Below are 17,259 nucleotides of genomic sequence, written 5' to 3'. Positions count from 1 at the left end.
CTATTCCCCCCTTCAACCCAATTGATGCGCCGACAGTTGTCACTTCTCATCATCTCCCCATTGAGCAAGCTTCTCTTTCCTTTTCGCTACGTTCTTTTCTCCCCGTCTGTTCGGCGCCCGACTTTCTTACCCAGCCATTAAAACAATTTCCTTCCTTCAGATTCACTTACATCATCGGTCTTTGTCCAGTACCACTGCGTTTTCATGACATACAAACAATCTCGCCTGGCAATCGCAATGCCATATTTCTTTCAATAACAGCCTCGAATTAAACTCATAAGCTTTCCTGAGGCTGTGCGCCGATTCCTTGGGAGCTGACCCAGCCAGCCGGGTTACGTACCTTGGCGTCTCACCTCTACCGCCCAATATCCATCCGTCTTGATGTTTGAATTTATTAAGAATCGTTGGCAGGATCTCCGCGAGGAGCATCCGCGTCTCGATGCGGTAGCCACAAAGGTCTGGATGGTGGTTCCGCCCATCAACTTCATCACCATTCACTACGCCTACTTCATTTTCGGCTCACTCATATTCTCTGTTATCTTCTGGGGATCGAGCCAGCCAAGCCAGAGCATTGACTATATCGATTGTCTATTCCTCGTCGTGTCCTCCTTTTGTGATACAGGTCTAAACACAGTTAATCTTTCCCAACTCACAACATGGCAGCAGGTTCTGCTATTTATTCTGTTCATCATCGGAAGCGCACTTTGGGTCTCGTTCTGGACTGTTATGGCAAGAAAACATGCATTTGAAAAACGGTTCGAGGATATTGTCAGGACGGAACGAGAAGCGAGGAAGCGACGCACTGCATTGAGGCGCTCCAAGCCCCTTGGGAGATTTATCTCGTTCGACAAATACAAAACATCACCTGCTTCTACAGGAACTTCTGGTATTCTACCAGGCCTGGGCACCAAACAGAAAACCGAGACCGAGAAAACCGACACAAACACAAACGATTTGTTTACCACGACCAAGCCTATACGCCGAGCCGTGACAGCTCCCGAGGAACCCATATCTTCCGACTCTGACGATAATGATAGCAACAGAACACACGTTGCAGCTTCATCGCGTATACCTCCTCCAACTCCCAGTTCCGGTGATCATATACAGTTTGCCAGCAACTTATCACCCCGAAGTGGCGGCAGAGACAGAGACAGTGTCTCTATCTACCGACGAAATGACGACACTGAGCTCGACCGACATCCTTCAAGGGCATCTGTAGCAGACAGCGATGAATCAGAAGACTTTCTCTTGCACTGGAAGAAGATCCTTGGCAGTCACAACACGAGCAAGAGAGGTCAGTTTTACGACCTTTCGTCCGATGAACGTGAAGCCTTGGGTGGCTGCGAGTACCGTGCGCTCAAGGTCATGTCTGTCACCGTCCCCCTTTACGGCTTCGCTTGGCAGGCCATATGCGGCATTGCCTTGGGTGCTTGGATAAACAACAACCGGCCATCCGCGGCGACTGTAAATGCCCAGAACCCTTGGTGGTGCGGCATCTTCCTTTCTGCTTCGGCATTCAACAACGCAGGCATGTCACTCAATGACGCAGGCATGGCTGCTTTCCAAGACGGTTACTTTGTCCTGATTGTTGTCGGTCTCCTGATCTTAGCTGGCAACACTGCCTACCCTCTGCTTCTGAGATTTTTCCTCTGGTGCAGTCTCCGACTGTTACAGTTGACGACTCAGCCCAAGACACTTGGGCCATGGAAAGAGACCATCGAATTTATTCTCAAGTACCCCCGTCGGGTATACACCACCCTTTTCCCTTCAGGCGCGACGTGGTGGCTCTTCCTTGTCATCTTTGTTATTAACACGATTGACTGGGTGGCCTTCGAAGTCTTGAATATAGGCAATAAAGTTGTGGAGAGCATGCCTGTATCTGACCGTATCATTGCTGGATGGTTCCAAGCAATTGGTAAGTGACAAGTCCCTGCATAATCGGACATCGTGCTAACAACTGTGTCAAGCTGTTCGTGCTGCTGGCTTCGCTGTCGTTTCCATTGGAAGTCTTTACCCTGCTGTTCAGCTGCTGTACATGATCATGATGTACGTTTCCGTGTATCCTGTTTCGATCACGATGCGTCACTCCAATGTCTATGAAGAGCGATCCCTTGGCATCTACGAGGATGACCCGCAAGTCTTGGAAGCAGAGAACGGAACAGGTCATCTCCGCACGATCTCAGAAGCACCAGAAAAACCAGCACTGCGACGAAGAGTCACAGCCGCAGCTCAGAAAACAGTAAAAAAATCCATGACCTTTCACGGTGTTGGTGTGCGGCCTCCACCTAAAGGACCAGATGATAATTCTCGTATTTCCTTTATTGCACAGCAGATGCGTGGACAGCTTGCGCACGATCTGTGGTGGCTTATTCTCCCCGTCCTTATCATCATGATTATCGAAACCGACCACTTTAACCAGCAGCCCCTTGCTTACAGTATCTTCAACGTGCTGTTCGAGGTTGTTTCTGCCTATGGATGCGTTGGATTGTCTGTAGGAGCCCCAGGTCAAAGCTACAGCCTGGCAGGAGGCATGCACCGGGGCAGTAAGTTCGTGCTCTGTTTGGTCATGCTCCGGGGCCGGCACCGTGGTCTTCCCGTTGCGTTAGATAAGGCAGTTCGGCTACCAGGAGAGAACCTTGCTCGCGAAGAGGAGGAGGACTCAAAGATTAGAAGAACAAACACCATGTTCAGGATGGCCAGTCGGGAATCCAGGGCTGTTTAAGTTCACATATAGAATGGATATATCCAAGGCGTTGAAGGAGTTGAACTATGATAGATTTGTGTTAGACAATCGAGTTAGAAGCTAAAATTATACGGATCTACATATAATGATTCAGTGAAACCGTCTTTGCATCGTTCAACCGTCAAGCTCATTTCCTATCCAAAGAACAGCTGTTTCTGTTTCGGATCTGGCACCTTTGGCCTCCCTCTCTTCTTCTCTATCGTCCGTGGCCTTTTACTTTCTGGCGTTGGGTCGCGTCTTATTGATGTGTCATCCGCCTGGATAGCCTCGCGGATCGTCTGCCTCGACAAGCAAAGGTCAATATGTTCATTGAATTGTCGTTCATTGGCAGCTTGCGGCCTACTGCATATGGGGCAATCCCACCATTGCTCTTCAGCAACATCCGCTTTGATGGGATTAGGAGCAATCTCCTTGCCATGCCTACGACCTGGCGATTGTTCAGGAGTATCTTGGTTACTGGAAGAACCTTCAAGGAGACCATCTGCGTCTTCAAGTTGAAAATCGGCTTCTGGCCATTGTTCCCATTCGCCATCGTCACTTGCTTTCCTTTTTAGGGTCTCTTCTGGTTTGCGTTCTTCAGAATCTGTGCGCCGAGGCTTGAAGCCAAAAAAAGCCATTGTGTCGGGCTTCTTTGTTTTGACGAGATGTGTGCACCTTAGACCCATCAACCGCAGCCTCATGCCAGGCATATCTTGCTCCAGCTTAGTAAGAATAGGGAGGGCATAGTTGTATAGGTCATCAGCGAGCCATATGGCTCTCGGAAGGACGGCCTGGCGAGTGAAAACTTCGAAAGTATGAAGTTTCACCTTGAGGCATAGGGTTCGACCTTTACATTCCGCACGCTTCATGTCCTGTTCTAAATCTTCAGCTGTTGAGCGGAGCTTTTCTCGAAGTTGTGTTGGATCAGACATGTCGCGGAATGTGCTCTCAGTACCAACACTCTTACGCTCGTATTCTTCCGCTGGCTGGATCTTGGTGCGTCCAAGTCCTAGATAGCATGTGAACAGAAACTCGGAGGTTTTCTCGCCAAATAGTGGATTCAAGTACTGTCGATGCTCGTAGAGGTCACCGCAAGTCTTGATATCAATTTCTAAAAGTTCTCTTTCAAGAACTCGGCCTATGCCATTGACGCTCCGCGTTGATAGGTCGCGCATGAAAGCCAAGATGGTGGGTCGGTCACTGGATAAAACGTATTGTCCGTTGGGCTTGTTCATATTTGAGCAAATCTTTGCAAGTCTTGCATTGGCTGCAATACCAGCAGAGACGGTGATGTTTGTCTTTTGGTGAACCTCTCTCCTCATCTGCTCGACAACCTCTGCTGGGCCCATCTGATGTTCCTGGCAGTACTCTGTAATGTTCAAGTACGCCTCGTCAATCGAAGCGCTCTCAAAGCGCGGGTCGTAGTTGACAAGAACTTCCCGAACCTCATGCGCTTTGGCGGTGTACTTTTGGAAGTTGGGTTTGAGGAGGATCAAGTTCGGACATAGCTTCTTGGCTACGAAGCCGGCCATACCTGATCGACAACCAAACTTTCGAGCAACATAATTGCATGTAGTCAAGACGCCACCGCCGACAGCAAACGGGAGATCTTTAATCTCAGGGCGATCAAGTTGCTCAACCGCTGCGTAAAAGGCGTCGCAATCAACGTGTACTATATGCTGAGTCAAGTCACGGGTAAGCTCAAGCTCGGCGATGAGACGATCAGCGTTGCGCAAGTCGCGGGTAAGGTCTCTCTTCTCCAATTGAGTCTTGCGAGCAATGATTTGTTCGATCTTTTGAGTCAGGGTCTTGTCTCGTTCTTCTTCGCGATTGAAGAATTTGGAGCCTTTAGATGCATTATATATGATTTCAGAAACCTACATAATTCGTTTCAGTAATAGTTTAGCACCAAAATGTGAAGAATGTTTACCTTTGTTTGGTCGACTTTATCCTGGCCTGCTTTTAGGAGAGATGGCCCCAGAAGGGAATACTTGAGCGTTTTGGAGGCACCATCTTCAGCATTTTCAGGAATATCTTCGCTGGCGTCTTTAGTCTCGTTCTCCGTTACGGAAGTTTCCTTTACAGTTTGTAATGGAGGCTGTTCCCCCGGAATATCAGCAGCTTCCATTTCAAGGAATCAGTAGTGGTGTCTTTATATCATGGACAAGGACTATCGAAGGCATCATGGGGCCCATATGATGTCGTCGCGTCTGAGAGTTGAAAGCCCAGGAGTGACGTGACAAGTGCCCCTCAAAAAAACCAGGACGCGTTCTAGCAGCACGAGATCATGTGACCGACAAATATCGACAGATTCCTGACACCCTGAACAAGCTGTCTGTGGTTAGTGGGGGGCGCTATTTTGAAAGTGGGGCAGCTTCAACGACACCAAGGGTCCTCCGGTCTCGATTGGCCAACCGATGTGCTTCCCCTCCCCAAGAACAGGCGGTTAAGCGCCGACACTGACAACTTACATGCATTATGCCGTCTCTTGGAAACACAAAAGTCGATCTGTCGCTCTGTAGCCGGCGAGTCAAATGACGCGCCCAGCCTGAGGGTTGGAGGTAGAAGAGGAGGGTACAAAAACCTAGGGAACCCGCAAGTTGTGGGAGCTTTTATTATGTTTCTCTTTCTCCCAGGACGAGTGTCTTAGCTGTGACTGTTTGCTTCTAAGCGATTGAGACTCTTAAAGAGAAAAGTCATTAAAATGGCAACGCGACAAGGCGAGGAGAATGTTGCGACACTGTAAGTTGCGACGCCGAAGCTTGCCGAGCTTACAGTTGCTGACATGCATTCTTTATGAAGCTTTGCAGATATTCACTACTTCTATGGCCCAGAGCATGTGAAGCCCAGGCATCACAGGTTCGACAAGGGATCTTATGTCTATCTCTTTGAGAATGCGAATGAGCGCCGATGTCGCATCGAGATTGCCAACCAGCCTGGTACTGAAGATCAGGACGCTCTTGTAGGATGTAAGACTTTTACCTGGCAATTGGATTGAAAGTGAGGTGTTCTGACACAATCTGCAGATCTTGATCAAGCGCACGTTCGATATTCCTACAAGCAGCACTGCGCCGTCACCTTGACCGGCCCTGAAGCTGTTGCTGACCAAAACGAATGGCACCTACCGACATATGATCCTTACAATCAAAACAAATACCACTACCAGCTCCACTCGCTTGACGTTTACTTTTGGACTCAGCAAGATGCGCTCCAATTTGTCAATGGCGTTCGGAGAGTTGTCCCACCCTCGCACGTTGAGGTCTTGGACGAACCAGGTCCACCTCCTCAGCCTGCGCCTATGAGCGCTGTGGTTCAACAACTGGAAAACGTTGCCATCTCAGATCCTCAATACGGATCTGCCGCTCCGAGCTTTGCGCCTCCTCCAACGGCTCCGGCTCCGGCTCCATCCTCGGCGGCCCCATCGGCCCCCGCCAGTTTTGTCCCGATGGCTTATAACCCGGCCGCCCCAGCAGCTCCGGAGACAATCCAGCATCGAGAAAAGACACCCCCTCCGGACGAGGATCCCCTCAACCCGCTTGCGGTGGCTGTCGCATACGATTATCATAAACAGCCCTTCACGCCTGGTATGCCACCGCCGTCTCAGTTCCCTCCTGGAGGCGTAACAAGTCCAGGGCTGCCTCCACCGCAGTTCGGCCAGCACCCCGGAATCCAAAGAGCTGCCACAATGCCTGCTCACGCGTTGGGAAGTCCATATGGAGCAACCTTCCCAGGCTCGCCTGGATTTGTATCTCCACCACCTCCTCCACAAACTCAACCCCCAGCACAGGCCCAACCTCATGCGCAACCGACACCACCTGCGACTAACCCAGGACTGCCTCCTCCACCACCAGGAGGCTTTACACAGTATTCATACACCCAGCAACAGCAGCAGGCACCGGGTCAAGCAGGATCAGATTATAGCGTTCATCAGCAACTCTATCGCCCTACGCAAACAGAACTGGCGAACTCAGAAATCCACGGTTACGAGCCAAAAACATCAGAGCCACGAGGTAAACTCGAGGAGAATGCGGGACGTTTGGAACGTGGTGTAACGGGCATGCTGAGAAAGTTTGAGAAGAAGTTTGGATAAGTAGATGGCATGCGGCTATGCAAGGTAGGAGCGGGAGTTTAGGTTGTTGCATTTAATCTTAATTATCATAGTTAATTTCATGATACTGTTTCATCCTTTGTTTTGTGTAGCTTGTTTCAAGGGAAGGCTCCAGAGGCATTTCGTTATCCTGAATCAGAATGCCACACGTGTATCGAAGCTCTTCGGATAGTAACCTAGAAAAGCACACAGGAGTGAACAAGGACGGCTGTAAGCAACGACTAAAGAAGTAAGACGAAAGCAGCGTTGCGGGAAGGATTGATTATCACGGAACAGCCGACAAGGTGTATCGATAAAGAAAATAGGCTCAAGTCAACCCCTGTAAAGCCTCCAGAGCAATTTTTGAGAAAGAACACAAGCAGATTATGGCCATAGCTTCTGGCGGACGCCTGGACCAACAAACGACACAATGCTGTCAACGATCGATCAATGGAGCAAACAAAGCATCAGATTCTTTCTCGGAAATCCGACATTCCACAATGCTCAGGATAAGGATGAGGACAAGGACCAGGACCAGGACAGGTGCCATCATGATTGCGCCAGACAGACCAGCTAAAGGGTGCGGGGAGGCTGAGTTTGACCGGGGGTTAGACGTAGTCAGTTAGAGATCATCCCAGCCAAGCCACCAGCCACGCCACAACCTTGAAATGTCAGCTTCAGGAACGTAGCTGTTTTTGTTGATCTTTTTGTCTAGTCTAGTGGGCTAGGTACGGGTGGACAAGTGAGAGAGCCTGTTGGTATCGAGTGGATACATAAAAATCAGTACTGTACGCGACGAGTATCATGAAACGTAACTTGGTGGATGAACCAAGACCAAGATCAAGTTTTAGAAGAAGGTATTCTCCGTTTTATGCAACAATACCTCAGTGATTGACAGTAGATTATGCCTCGCCGCCCCCGCAGATCTGAGTAATGATTGCGTAGGATGATGCTTATTCTGTTGGCGATTGAGCTGCGCTGTCAGTTGTGGGCCTTGTCAACGGTTAGATAAAGATAATAACGGGTTCCTGGTCTGCACCAGCCACAACGTCTTCTCATTGTATCAGTGATCACCCTTGAAGAGGCCATTTGATCCAGATTTGATAGATACCTAGCCGTGAGACGTCTCTGAGAAATGGGGCAGTAAGCAGAGGCTAAGAGGCCAGAGCTTGGCCCTACCTAATGGAGGGAACCAGTTGAAGGAAGTTCACGTTAGTATGTAGTCGCTTAGCTGATGTCACCATCTAACGGCCTGACAAGTCATGATCGCCCCAGCAGTGATCCATTGAAGGTTGATGTAGAGGGAGAGGGTAGTCTCGTTAATTCTTGGTTTTTGCACAAGAGGAATTGGCCCTCGTCATCTGCTTATTTGACTGTTTACCATCCTGTTTATTTTTATTTTCTTCACTCTCTTAGCTGTGAAACACACAGGCGCGTATAAAAGAGCCCTGAAGGGAAAAGGACCCCGAAAGATCCCTGTTGGCTCCAATTCAGACTCAGCCCTGGGGCCAAGTCGATGGGACACCCGTCCCAATCCAACCCAATCCAATCCGACCAACCTCGCGCCTCCTCGCGGGCAACAGGAGCGCCCGACATATCGCGGCTGTGCTGCATTGCGCTGCGCTGTTCCTAGAATTGAAGACAAGACTTTTCTTCTTTCCGTCTTCCGTGTGATTGATTTTGCTTCTTCCATCAAACATTGATTCAGAAATATCGTCATCTTGCCCCGTTACTCAAGCTTGAATACAAAACCCTGTCTGTACTCCCCTCGTATCAGCCTACAGACTACGTCTCCAACTCGGACGTGCTTTTCCGTCTTCTCCGTTCCTCCCGCGCTCTCCAACATCTTTTCGCCTTTTAATCAAACCTTGCTGGTGCAAGACGGTTCTGCTAGTGCTCGAAAGTACAACTCGGTTCAAAATGCACTTGAACGCTCCAATACCGCGTGGCCGGAAGCATGGGAGCTTACTACAACGCCGGCAATCACCGGGAACCGGTCAGAATATGGTCTTTATTGTAAGTTTTGATCGAGCGACGCTGACCTAGCGCACCTCTAACAATCGCTTCCCAATACATAGATTCTCGGTAGTCTTGCTGCTATAGTCTTGGCAGGGACCTTGATCATCTGCATAAGAAAGTCCCGGGCAGACAAGAAGAAGCTCAAGGGTGCACAAACACAAGATGCAAATAAGGGAGGCATTTTTAAGTGGATATATGGGAGACAAGGGCGTTATGCGCAGACAGCAAGCGAAGACGGCGGGGAAAGCGCGAGGCAGTCACATCAGCTTGATTCCAATTCACCGTCAACGAACAGCCGACAAAATCGCAACAGCACTCGCAATAATAACACCAACGGCAGCAGTAACAACAATGCCTGTGCAACCATCGATAGAAACACTTCCGTCCGCTCCGTGCTTACTCTACCCGCCTACCGACAGAGTGCTAACCCCAATGAGCAAGTCTTGGGAAGAGAGGGCGAACGAGATGGCGTTGATGTTATCATCGACTTGCCAACTGCAGAAGCAGAGGAGGAAGCACGAAACGAAGAGATGGAAACAATGTACCAGATAAGGTTGGCCAGAAGACAAGCTATTGCGGAGCGAGAGGAGCGCAGAGAGCGCCGCAGAGAGGCACGGCTTCGAAACGACTATCGCGAGTTGGAGGCCATAAGAGCTGAAACCCGGGCTGCGAACGAGGACAACACCATCACTGAACTACGGACAACTGTGGACCAGCTTAAAGACAACAGACAGAGATCAGTGTCGAGTGTGTCATACGCAGACGTAGGCGTCGCACGCCACGATGGAACCAGGATCAGAGCGAATAGTATCGAGAGCGAACGTGTTGGTTTGCTGTCTGATGCTGCGAGCATGCAATCAGGACACCAACGCGGGCGAAGCTTTAGTTCTGCCGCTAGCCACGACGATGACTTTTCGAGTCTTGCGCCTGCTCGCTCACGGGGAGCTTCTATCCGATCAGGCAGCGCAGATGGTAGAGCCGGGTCGAGCCCTGAACTGGTGGAAGCAGATCTTGGTGACGAAGCGATGCCTCCTCCAGAGTACGAGGACATACCGCTTAACGACGATCGATCTTCAAACCACGGCCCCCCGCCCAACTATCCTGGTCCTGAGCAGTCAGTATCGCAGGGAACATCGCAAACTACAGAGCGAGATCTGGGATCGGATTGGCAAATGGCTGAGGCACCAGCCACTGCCGGACACAACAGCAATAGTTCTCGCAACGGTGAAGGCAACGGTGCAGCTCCGCAACTACCAAGCTTGAGTATTCCACAGTTACCTGAAATCGTTATCGAACCCTCAAGCGCAAACCCGCGAGACGGCGAACGGTCACCACATCGATGATGATATATGTATGGAAATCTTTCTTTTTAGCAGCGTCTTGTTTCATCCTTTTTGAGCATGGAGTTTGGTATGGCTTGGATCTTGTTTACTACCAGGAACATTTGATTCGTCAGCCTCGATTGAATTTGAGCTTCAGCGGCAGCATATGTCTCTATACTTTATGAAAATTGTGTTCATTGCACTGTGTCGTTTCTGTTTGTGGATGTCTAGTCCTTGTGTGATAGGAGCCACTATATGCCTTTGCAGCGATAGAAAGCTATATTCTGACACGCGTTTGTGGTTACCATGCGGTGATGTTCTTGATAGTGTGTTCTTATTCGGTCTTTGCGAGTTAGTCGTAAGTCTCGAGATATGTTTTAGAGCAGTGTCAGCTTCAGAGCTGGTTTGGGTGTAATATTTCCACGAGAAGTCGTTCCATGATAACGAGAGGGTGGATAATCATGGTTAGATGTGAAGCTGATGCGACAGTAAGCAGCTTAGCGCAAGAGCTGTTGCTGGTGACCAAGATCCACAGGGACGAGGAACGGTGAATAGCTTATGCAAACGTTTACTGATGTCGGTGAGAGACGTGGACCATAAGAGGTATGTATGAATTTTCGATATGATGGAGTTAGAAAGCAGAACGAAAGCGGATAAGACGGATATATCTTTCAATCATGTACAGGATGATGAACGCAGGGACCACCATGAAAATACTATAAGCATTATGAGTTTAGTTCACGTTGTCTAGCAAATATTGGATGCATTGAGACATTGGCTTATCAAAGCGTTAGCTAATGCGAAAAGGAACCGAACGAGAAGGAGGATTGTCAATAGCCGCGCGCGCGGTCGGAGGAAACCGAGTGGAAAACGGTCCCCGCAATGCAATGTTTTGTCAGGCTCTTGTAATAAAGGCTAAGCATCGTCTGCTAAGCACTTATCAGCCTTGACTCAGCAAATAAAGAAAGGCCCGGGGGGTGGATGACCCTGTAACTTGTACCGTAGATGATGCAAGTGGGGCGGCGTCATTGGAACTTGGTTTTTCGTTTTTTTCACTAACCGTTCGATAACGATTAAGTTTAACAGGGAGATTCATGAATGAATTGAAGTAATTGAATTGCTTTTGAACATGATTGAAAAATAAGAATAACAAAATTCTGCTATAGCAATTAGAACTATGTGGTTTCTGTACAGCGATTTAAAAAAAAAATCAATCTCAGTCAAGCGCATAAAAGACGACAATTCCCGTGTCATGATTCAGTGACATGATACATCCCGAGCTTCACCTCCACTTTTTCCCACCTGCCACCCGGACAAGCTCCAAGCTCTCTCTCTAGGTCTCTCTCTTGCAGTTCGATCTCATGTATCTTGTCTCAATGGAGATTCCGGAACTGGCAACATGGTAGAGTTGCACCAATGATATCATGAGCGACCGGTTCCCTTCCTATTCAAACTAACACGTATACGTACCTACAGTGGATATCGAAAGACCGTCTTCGATGTAGAAGCTTCCACCCCCAGGTCCAGCCCAAAAGCTCACCAGGTCCCCTCTAGCTATAAGACAAGCTCCCCTCTTCTCGTATTCCCATCTCTTTTTTCCATCTATTCCATCCTCATCAAACTACTTGTCTTTGCTTCTTTACTTTGATACCCCCAAGATACCCACAAATCATTCACAATGGCTCCCAAGATCGCTATCGTCTACGTATGTTTACCCCTCCACCTTGTCATTCCCAGCCCCGCCATCCTTGTCTCTACATGATATCCTCTGTTACTCATGTGAGACGTTGGACTTTGCTATACATCGCAGTACTCTGTTGGATGTATTCCATTTACACAAATCACCATCAGCCATGACCACATATCAGCCACTAACATCTTCTCCAGTACTCCATGTACGGCCACATCAAGCAGCTGGCCGAGGCTGAGAAGGCCGGCATTGAAAAGGCCGGCGGTACCGCCGACCTCTTCCAGGTCCCCGAGACCCTCCCCGAGGAGGTTCTCGCCAAGATGCACGCTCCTCCCAAGGCCACCGACGTCCCTACTCTCAACGACCCCTCCATCCTTGAGAGCTACGATGCCTTCCTCCTTGGTATCCCCACCCGTTACGGAAACTTCCCCGCCCAGTGGAAGGCTTTCTGGGACCAGACCGGCAAGCAGTGGGCTTCCGGTGGTTTCTGGGGCAAGATGGCCGGTATCTTCGTCTCTACCGCTTCCCAGGGTGGTGGTCAGGAGACCACTGCTCAGAACGCCATCTCTACCCTCACCCACCACGGCATCATCTACGTTCCCTTCGGTTACGCCAAGGCTTTCGGCACCCTGACTGATCTCTCCGAGGTCCGCGGTGGCAGCGCCTGGGGTGCCGGCACTTTCGCTGGTGCTGACGGTTCCCGCCAACCCTCGGCCAAGGAGCTTGAGCTCGCTCAGGTCCAGGGAGAGCACTTCTACCAGACCGTTGCCAAGTTCACTGGTTGACTGCATGGCAGCAGCCAAGCCAAGGTTGCACCACCGGTGTCCGAGAATATCAAGCCTACCGAGGCCGAGAAAGATGTTGCACCAAAGACGGACAACAAGGGACCACAAGAACTCAAGGAGGTCAAGGAGGGCCCCTGTGGCCTGCCCGCCAAGTGTGTTGTCCAATAAATGAAATCAACGATAATGCAATGCGATACTTAGAAACAATACAAAACATGTTAATCATTTGTTTAAAACGCTGACTGTGATTCGCTGTTGTGTGCTAAAGTGTATGTGACTGGAATCCGGGAGCTGAAAAGATCATTCCCAACCCAACCCCAAATACCTACTAAACTTGTCCTCTGATAAACCCTTCGTCAGGACACAGAATCTTTCTCCACAATGGATACTTTTCAATTCAGAACTGATACTTTCCTTTGGTGGAGTCGAAGCCACATTGGTGAGAAGAGTATGCAAATCCTTCGAAGTTGGTGGTGTCGTTGACATTAACACGTAAACACCACCTGGCGAAACCTGGTTCCAAAAAGCTTTAAGGGCCTGGATCTGATACTCCAATGTGTGGAAGCCACTGTCGATTATGATGTCGAATTTACCCTCCAACTGCGCTGCCTCGACTGCCCCTAAGTCTGTGCAAGCCGAGTTGCTCTCGATCGAAAACAGTTCACAAGACGTGGGCAAATATTCTTGCCATGTTCTGTACAAATTTTTGATTACGGGGGTCTATCATAACATGTTAGCCAACAGCCAACAACATGCGCAGCGAAGCAATTACCTGACGGCAGCCCATCCCAACCTCAAGTATTTTGAAAGGGGAGTTTTGAGGGGGATGAATATACTCTTTGACCACCAAGTCGTAGTCTCCGATGGTGGTTTCGTCGACCCCATTTTTGCGAGCAACAGTTGCAAAGTCGGATTTGATGGCTAACGAAGCTATCGTGGAGCTTGCTCCTGCGGTTGTAATTGAGGATGTCATCGTAATGTATGGTATTTCAGAATGCAGGACCGAACGGTAGCTGGTCGGACTTTGCTCAAACCCTATGGATTTGAACTCGCCCAGGTTTCGTAAGACCTTTAGGTGTTGGTACCTTACATTGTGTGCGATCTTCGTGACTACCGGGACCATTGTGGCAATTCCTCTTGAGCAAAGTAATATGCACTCCAAGATTGTCACTGCTATACATGTAGAATTAAGGAGACGAATCGTTTGGCGAATCCTTCGTTGTATCCAAGACATGATGTTAATGGATTCTTGGACAAGTTGGAATTAGTGGTATAGATGTATTGCCTTTCGTGATGATGCGAGTGATGCAGTGAAGTGATATGAAGTTATGGTGTGTTGGTAGTTCAAGGTCGACGTTTCTCGAAAGGGATGAGATATATATATGGGCAAGTGTGCATCAGGAGACAGGTATGACCCATGGTTTTTCCATGAATTGCATTTCGGATTCTTGGGTAGGTACCTTAGTACGATATGGGAAAACAGTTTGACTTCCAATGACGAAAGAACAAGGAAGGGACAAAAGTCACATCCAGCGCATGCCACTCAATCTCAGCATGGATGTCAACAAAACAATATCGCCACATAAGCTCATATTTCTAGCAAAACTCATATCTAGGTAGGTGTCAATTTACCCTCTATTTTTGAAAAAGATTTGTTCGCGACCCTTGCGGGTTGTCCTGCAATTCGCCGTCGTAAACTTTTGCTCGCTCATCTTGGACAGGTCTTGCCATTTGCATTTCTCCACGGTAAATCTCGATGACGTTTACCAGTGGAAGGATGAGAAGGAGCATGGAGAGAAGCTGTCCGAAGCTCCAGACTGTCTCGCCCTGGTCTTTCAGCTCGATGGATGGATGGCCAAATGCTTGGGACAGCAGAATGATTCGAACAGCGGCGCCAACAGCGATGGCTGTCATCAAAATCAACCCGGCAATCTGGATGGCCTTGTAGAACCTCTGCTGCTTGCTGTGGAGGTACCAAGTAGCCAGACCAAAGACGATGCAGTTGCCGGCGATGACGACGATTGTCCCAACATAAGACAGCCCAGCCATAGACGCAGCTCCTGTACCATCAACTTTCCACACGCATGAGACTGGCAGTGTCTTATCATCCAAGCCTTTCGAAACGCCCTCAAGAACAAATACACCGGAGACGCAAGACAGCGCCAAGTTGACGAACATAAGGAACTGTCGCATCCATCGAATCACCCAGTCGCGGCGGTAATCTTGCTTGAGGGCCAGCAGTGTTGCGTTGTGGGTCGCCATGGAAAGGAGCGACAGCATCCAGATGAGGAAGAAATGATACGGCACGAGACTGTTCATCTTGGCGAGCCCAACACTCTGGATACCAATTCCCTGCATAATCTGAGAGTCGCTGTAGCCGTTGAGCAGCTTCCTTCGGATGACAGACTCTTTGCCTCGCATCTCGGCGAAGATGACGCTACTCGATAAGATGACGGCGAGCAACGCTGTAATCATAAAGGACAAGAGGATCTGTTGAGTTCTGTTAGCTGTTTGCACCTCCCTAGGCTTCAAAGTCCAAGCTTACACCAGCACCTGCGACGCCCGCGTCGCTGGCTGTGGGAGCGGTCGCGTTTCGATCGCAGTTGGCCTCTTCAAACAACGACATGATGAAAACAAGAACAGATTTAATGAGCGTCTGGTATATGAGGAGAAAAGATGGAAGGCATCACCAAAAGACAAAAGAAGTCAAATCAAGGGTTCAAAGAATGACTGGAACGGAACACAAAGGAATTATTATGACGTTTAAGCGCGGAACCCCTGGTCGTGGTGGTTCCTGAAACAGGGTCTTTGTCGGGATCTACGGGTGAGATTGCGGAGTTACTGGATGGCATTCCAAGTTGGCATGAGGCTGTGTTGAAGACTTGGGCCAAATCCTGCCAGCGCATAATCAGATGAACCCTTTGTGAGTGGCATGCTAGGCATGGCATGGAATGGCATTGCATGCTTAATTGCCACAAAGAACAGTTTCCACCCATTTCGCAGGGGGCTTTGCTTCAATCATCAGTACCTACCTATCCCGCAAACATCGGATACTTGCCACACAGCTCCCGCCTCTAGCAATTGCTTTCCAAGTCAAATATGACCGCCAATCCAGAGAAGCACATGATTTTGCTAGTATTCTCAGATCGAATGTCATGCTCAATTTCCTTGGCCCCGCCTGGAGTACGTTTGGTCCATCCAAATGGCACTAGGAAATGAAACAATTGACGATCAGCATTAACTTTTTTTTGCTAACCAAAGCCAAACAAGCATCTTTTGTGACAGCATGCACACTGTTGTTGTTTTGGAATACTTCAGATTAGCGAGCAAAGCCTTACTCGTTCTCATCGGATTGAAATTGAGGGCATCGCAAGCATTTTTTTTTACAAGTTCATGTTTGACCCTTCGCCATCGATGACTCAAGTACTCTCTCTACACAAGATGATGGATGGCCACATTTCAATATGAATAAGGTTGAATCAGCCTGCTTGCGTTTGTGCTCATCTAATGTGCCTATGGGGCTGAATAGCAATCTTGAAAATACACCCATCCTGTCAATCAATTGGGAACCCCAAAAGAGGACCAACAGAGTCGACTTGGATGCAGGGCTCCGAATCGAGACACAATTCAGCAGCAAGCTGATCACAAAAGCGACCGAACCACAACGCCTTCACAATTTGCTAATAGTCTGTTAGCAACGTAGAGATCTTGATTGCGACAAGCAGGCCCTAACAGGACAGCTTTCCGAACATGTCTTGTCTCCCCGTACATGTTATTTGCTCGCAAACGAGCTCAGTGGCACAGGTACACTCGTACGGAGAAAGGCGGGATGTTTGGTTATTTTCCGGTCCACGAATGTGTCTGATACCCTGGGAGGAAGTGCCCAGGTTCCGGAAAAGGCGTTCACTTTGGCCTGCTTACACCCTGACTCGAAAGACTGTTTGCTATAGCAGTTGAGGTACGGAGTGGTGCGAAAAGATAAGACGATCTTGCAAGAATTCTCTCATGCGAAGCAACACAAAAAAATACGAAGCAACACCTACGAGGTGATGAATAGTGCACACTTAAAGTCCTCTCCCCTCACTAGGTACTAAAAGAGAGAGAGCAACTTGTCGTGTGCCAAGGCCGTGATTTCCAGTTCTCTTCAACAGGAGTTAGGATATAGCTCGGGTCAGAGTGAGTTGTGGCTGGCATAAAATGATCTATCAAACAAGCAAAGTCGATGCTTGATCCCAGTATGCAATACAGATTCGAGTCTGTTCTGCGGTGCGGAGGCAATGATCGGCGGGTTTTTGTGTTGGCATCATGGCAAGCGACCGAAGGATTGCAGGCGAGACTCCCAAAATTGCGACTTGCAGGGAAGAGTGTGATATCTCACCGTGTGTTGGACGCACCCGCAGGCGAACAAGGCTTCAACGGCACTAGCTTGACCCGACAGTTTGGTATCGTGGTGATAGTTCTGCGTGGTCCACATGAGCCTTCCATTCACATGACAGAGAGGCTTCGACGGGGACCCTTTCCGCTGCAGCTATGTGGGCATTTACCAATCATCAAACACTTAGACAGGATGCGGCCGCCCACCCAGCCCAATCCTTTCCTCATCTCTCGTCGTCGCCTCGGCCCTGGTTTGTTGT

General features: G+C 49.1%; 6 protein-coding genes across 6 annotated transcripts; 4 read left to right on the top strand and 2 right to left on the bottom strand.

Moving 5' to 3' along the window:
• Nucleotides 1-381: 381 nt before the first annotated feature.
• On the top strand, nt 382-2,722 carry FPSE_08550 (uncharacterized protein; the record flags this gene model as incomplete). Its single annotated transcript, XM_009261668.1, has 2 exons — nt 382-1,915; nt 1,968-2,722. The coding sequence occupies 2 exons, from the start codon at nt 382-384 to the stop codon at nt 2,720-2,722; spliced, it is 2,289 nt and encodes a 762-aa protein (XP_009259943.1).
• A 155-nt stretch (nt 2,723-2,877) lies between these two features.
• FPSE_08551 (uncharacterized protein) lies at nt 2,878-4,850 on the bottom strand (the record flags this gene model as incomplete). The annotated part of the gene is made up of 2 exons (XM_009261669.1): nt 2,878-4,599; nt 4,653-4,850. 2 exons carry the CDS (start codon nt 4,848-4,850, stop codon nt 2,878-2,880), a joined length of 1,920 nt encoding a protein of 639 aa, XP_009259944.1.
• A 576-nt stretch (nt 4,851-5,426) lies between these two features.
• FPSE_08552 (uncharacterized protein) lies at nt 5,427-6,812 on the top strand (the record flags this gene model as incomplete). The annotated part of the gene is made up of 3 exons (XM_009261670.1): nt 5,427-5,464; nt 5,525-5,691; nt 5,749-6,812. 3 exons carry the CDS (start codon nt 5,427-5,429, stop codon nt 6,810-6,812), a joined length of 1,269 nt encoding a protein of 422 aa, XP_009259945.1.
• Nucleotides 6,813-8,729: 1,917 nt separating this feature from the next.
• Nucleotides 8,730-10,171, top strand: FPSE_08553 (uncharacterized protein; the record flags this gene model as incomplete). The annotated part of the gene is made up of 2 exons (XM_009261671.1): nt 8,730-8,825; nt 8,888-10,171. The coding sequence occupies 2 exons, from the start codon at nt 8,730-8,732 to the stop codon at nt 10,169-10,171; spliced, it is 1,380 nt and encodes a 459-aa protein (XP_009259946.1).
• Nucleotides 10,172-11,828: 1,657 nt separating this feature from the next.
• On the top strand, nt 11,829-12,625 carry FPSE_08554 (uncharacterized protein; the record flags this gene model as incomplete). Its single annotated transcript, XM_009261672.1, has 2 exons — nt 11,829-11,855; nt 12,038-12,625. The coding sequence occupies 2 exons, from the start codon at nt 11,829-11,831 to the stop codon at nt 12,623-12,625; spliced, it is 615 nt and encodes a 204-aa protein (XP_009259947.1).
• A 1,635-nt stretch (nt 12,626-14,260) lies between these two features.
• On the bottom strand, nt 14,261-15,251 carry FPSE_08555 (uncharacterized protein; the record flags this gene model as incomplete). The annotated part of the gene is made up of 2 exons (XM_009261673.1): nt 14,261-15,115; nt 15,171-15,251. The coding sequence occupies 2 exons, from the start codon at nt 15,249-15,251 to the stop codon at nt 14,261-14,263; spliced, it is 936 nt and encodes a 311-aa protein (XP_009259948.1).
• Nucleotides 15,252-17,259: the final 2,008 nt, after the last annotated feature.

This window comes from Fusarium pseudograminearum, chromosome 1 (assembly GCF_000303195.2).
Source record: "Fusarium pseudograminearum CS3096 chromosome 1, whole genome shotgun sequence".
NCBI lineage: Eukaryota > Fungi > Ascomycota > Sordariomycetes > Hypocreales > Nectriaceae > Fusarium > Fusarium pseudograminearum.
This window is presented reverse-complemented; position numbering and strand designations above follow the sequence as displayed.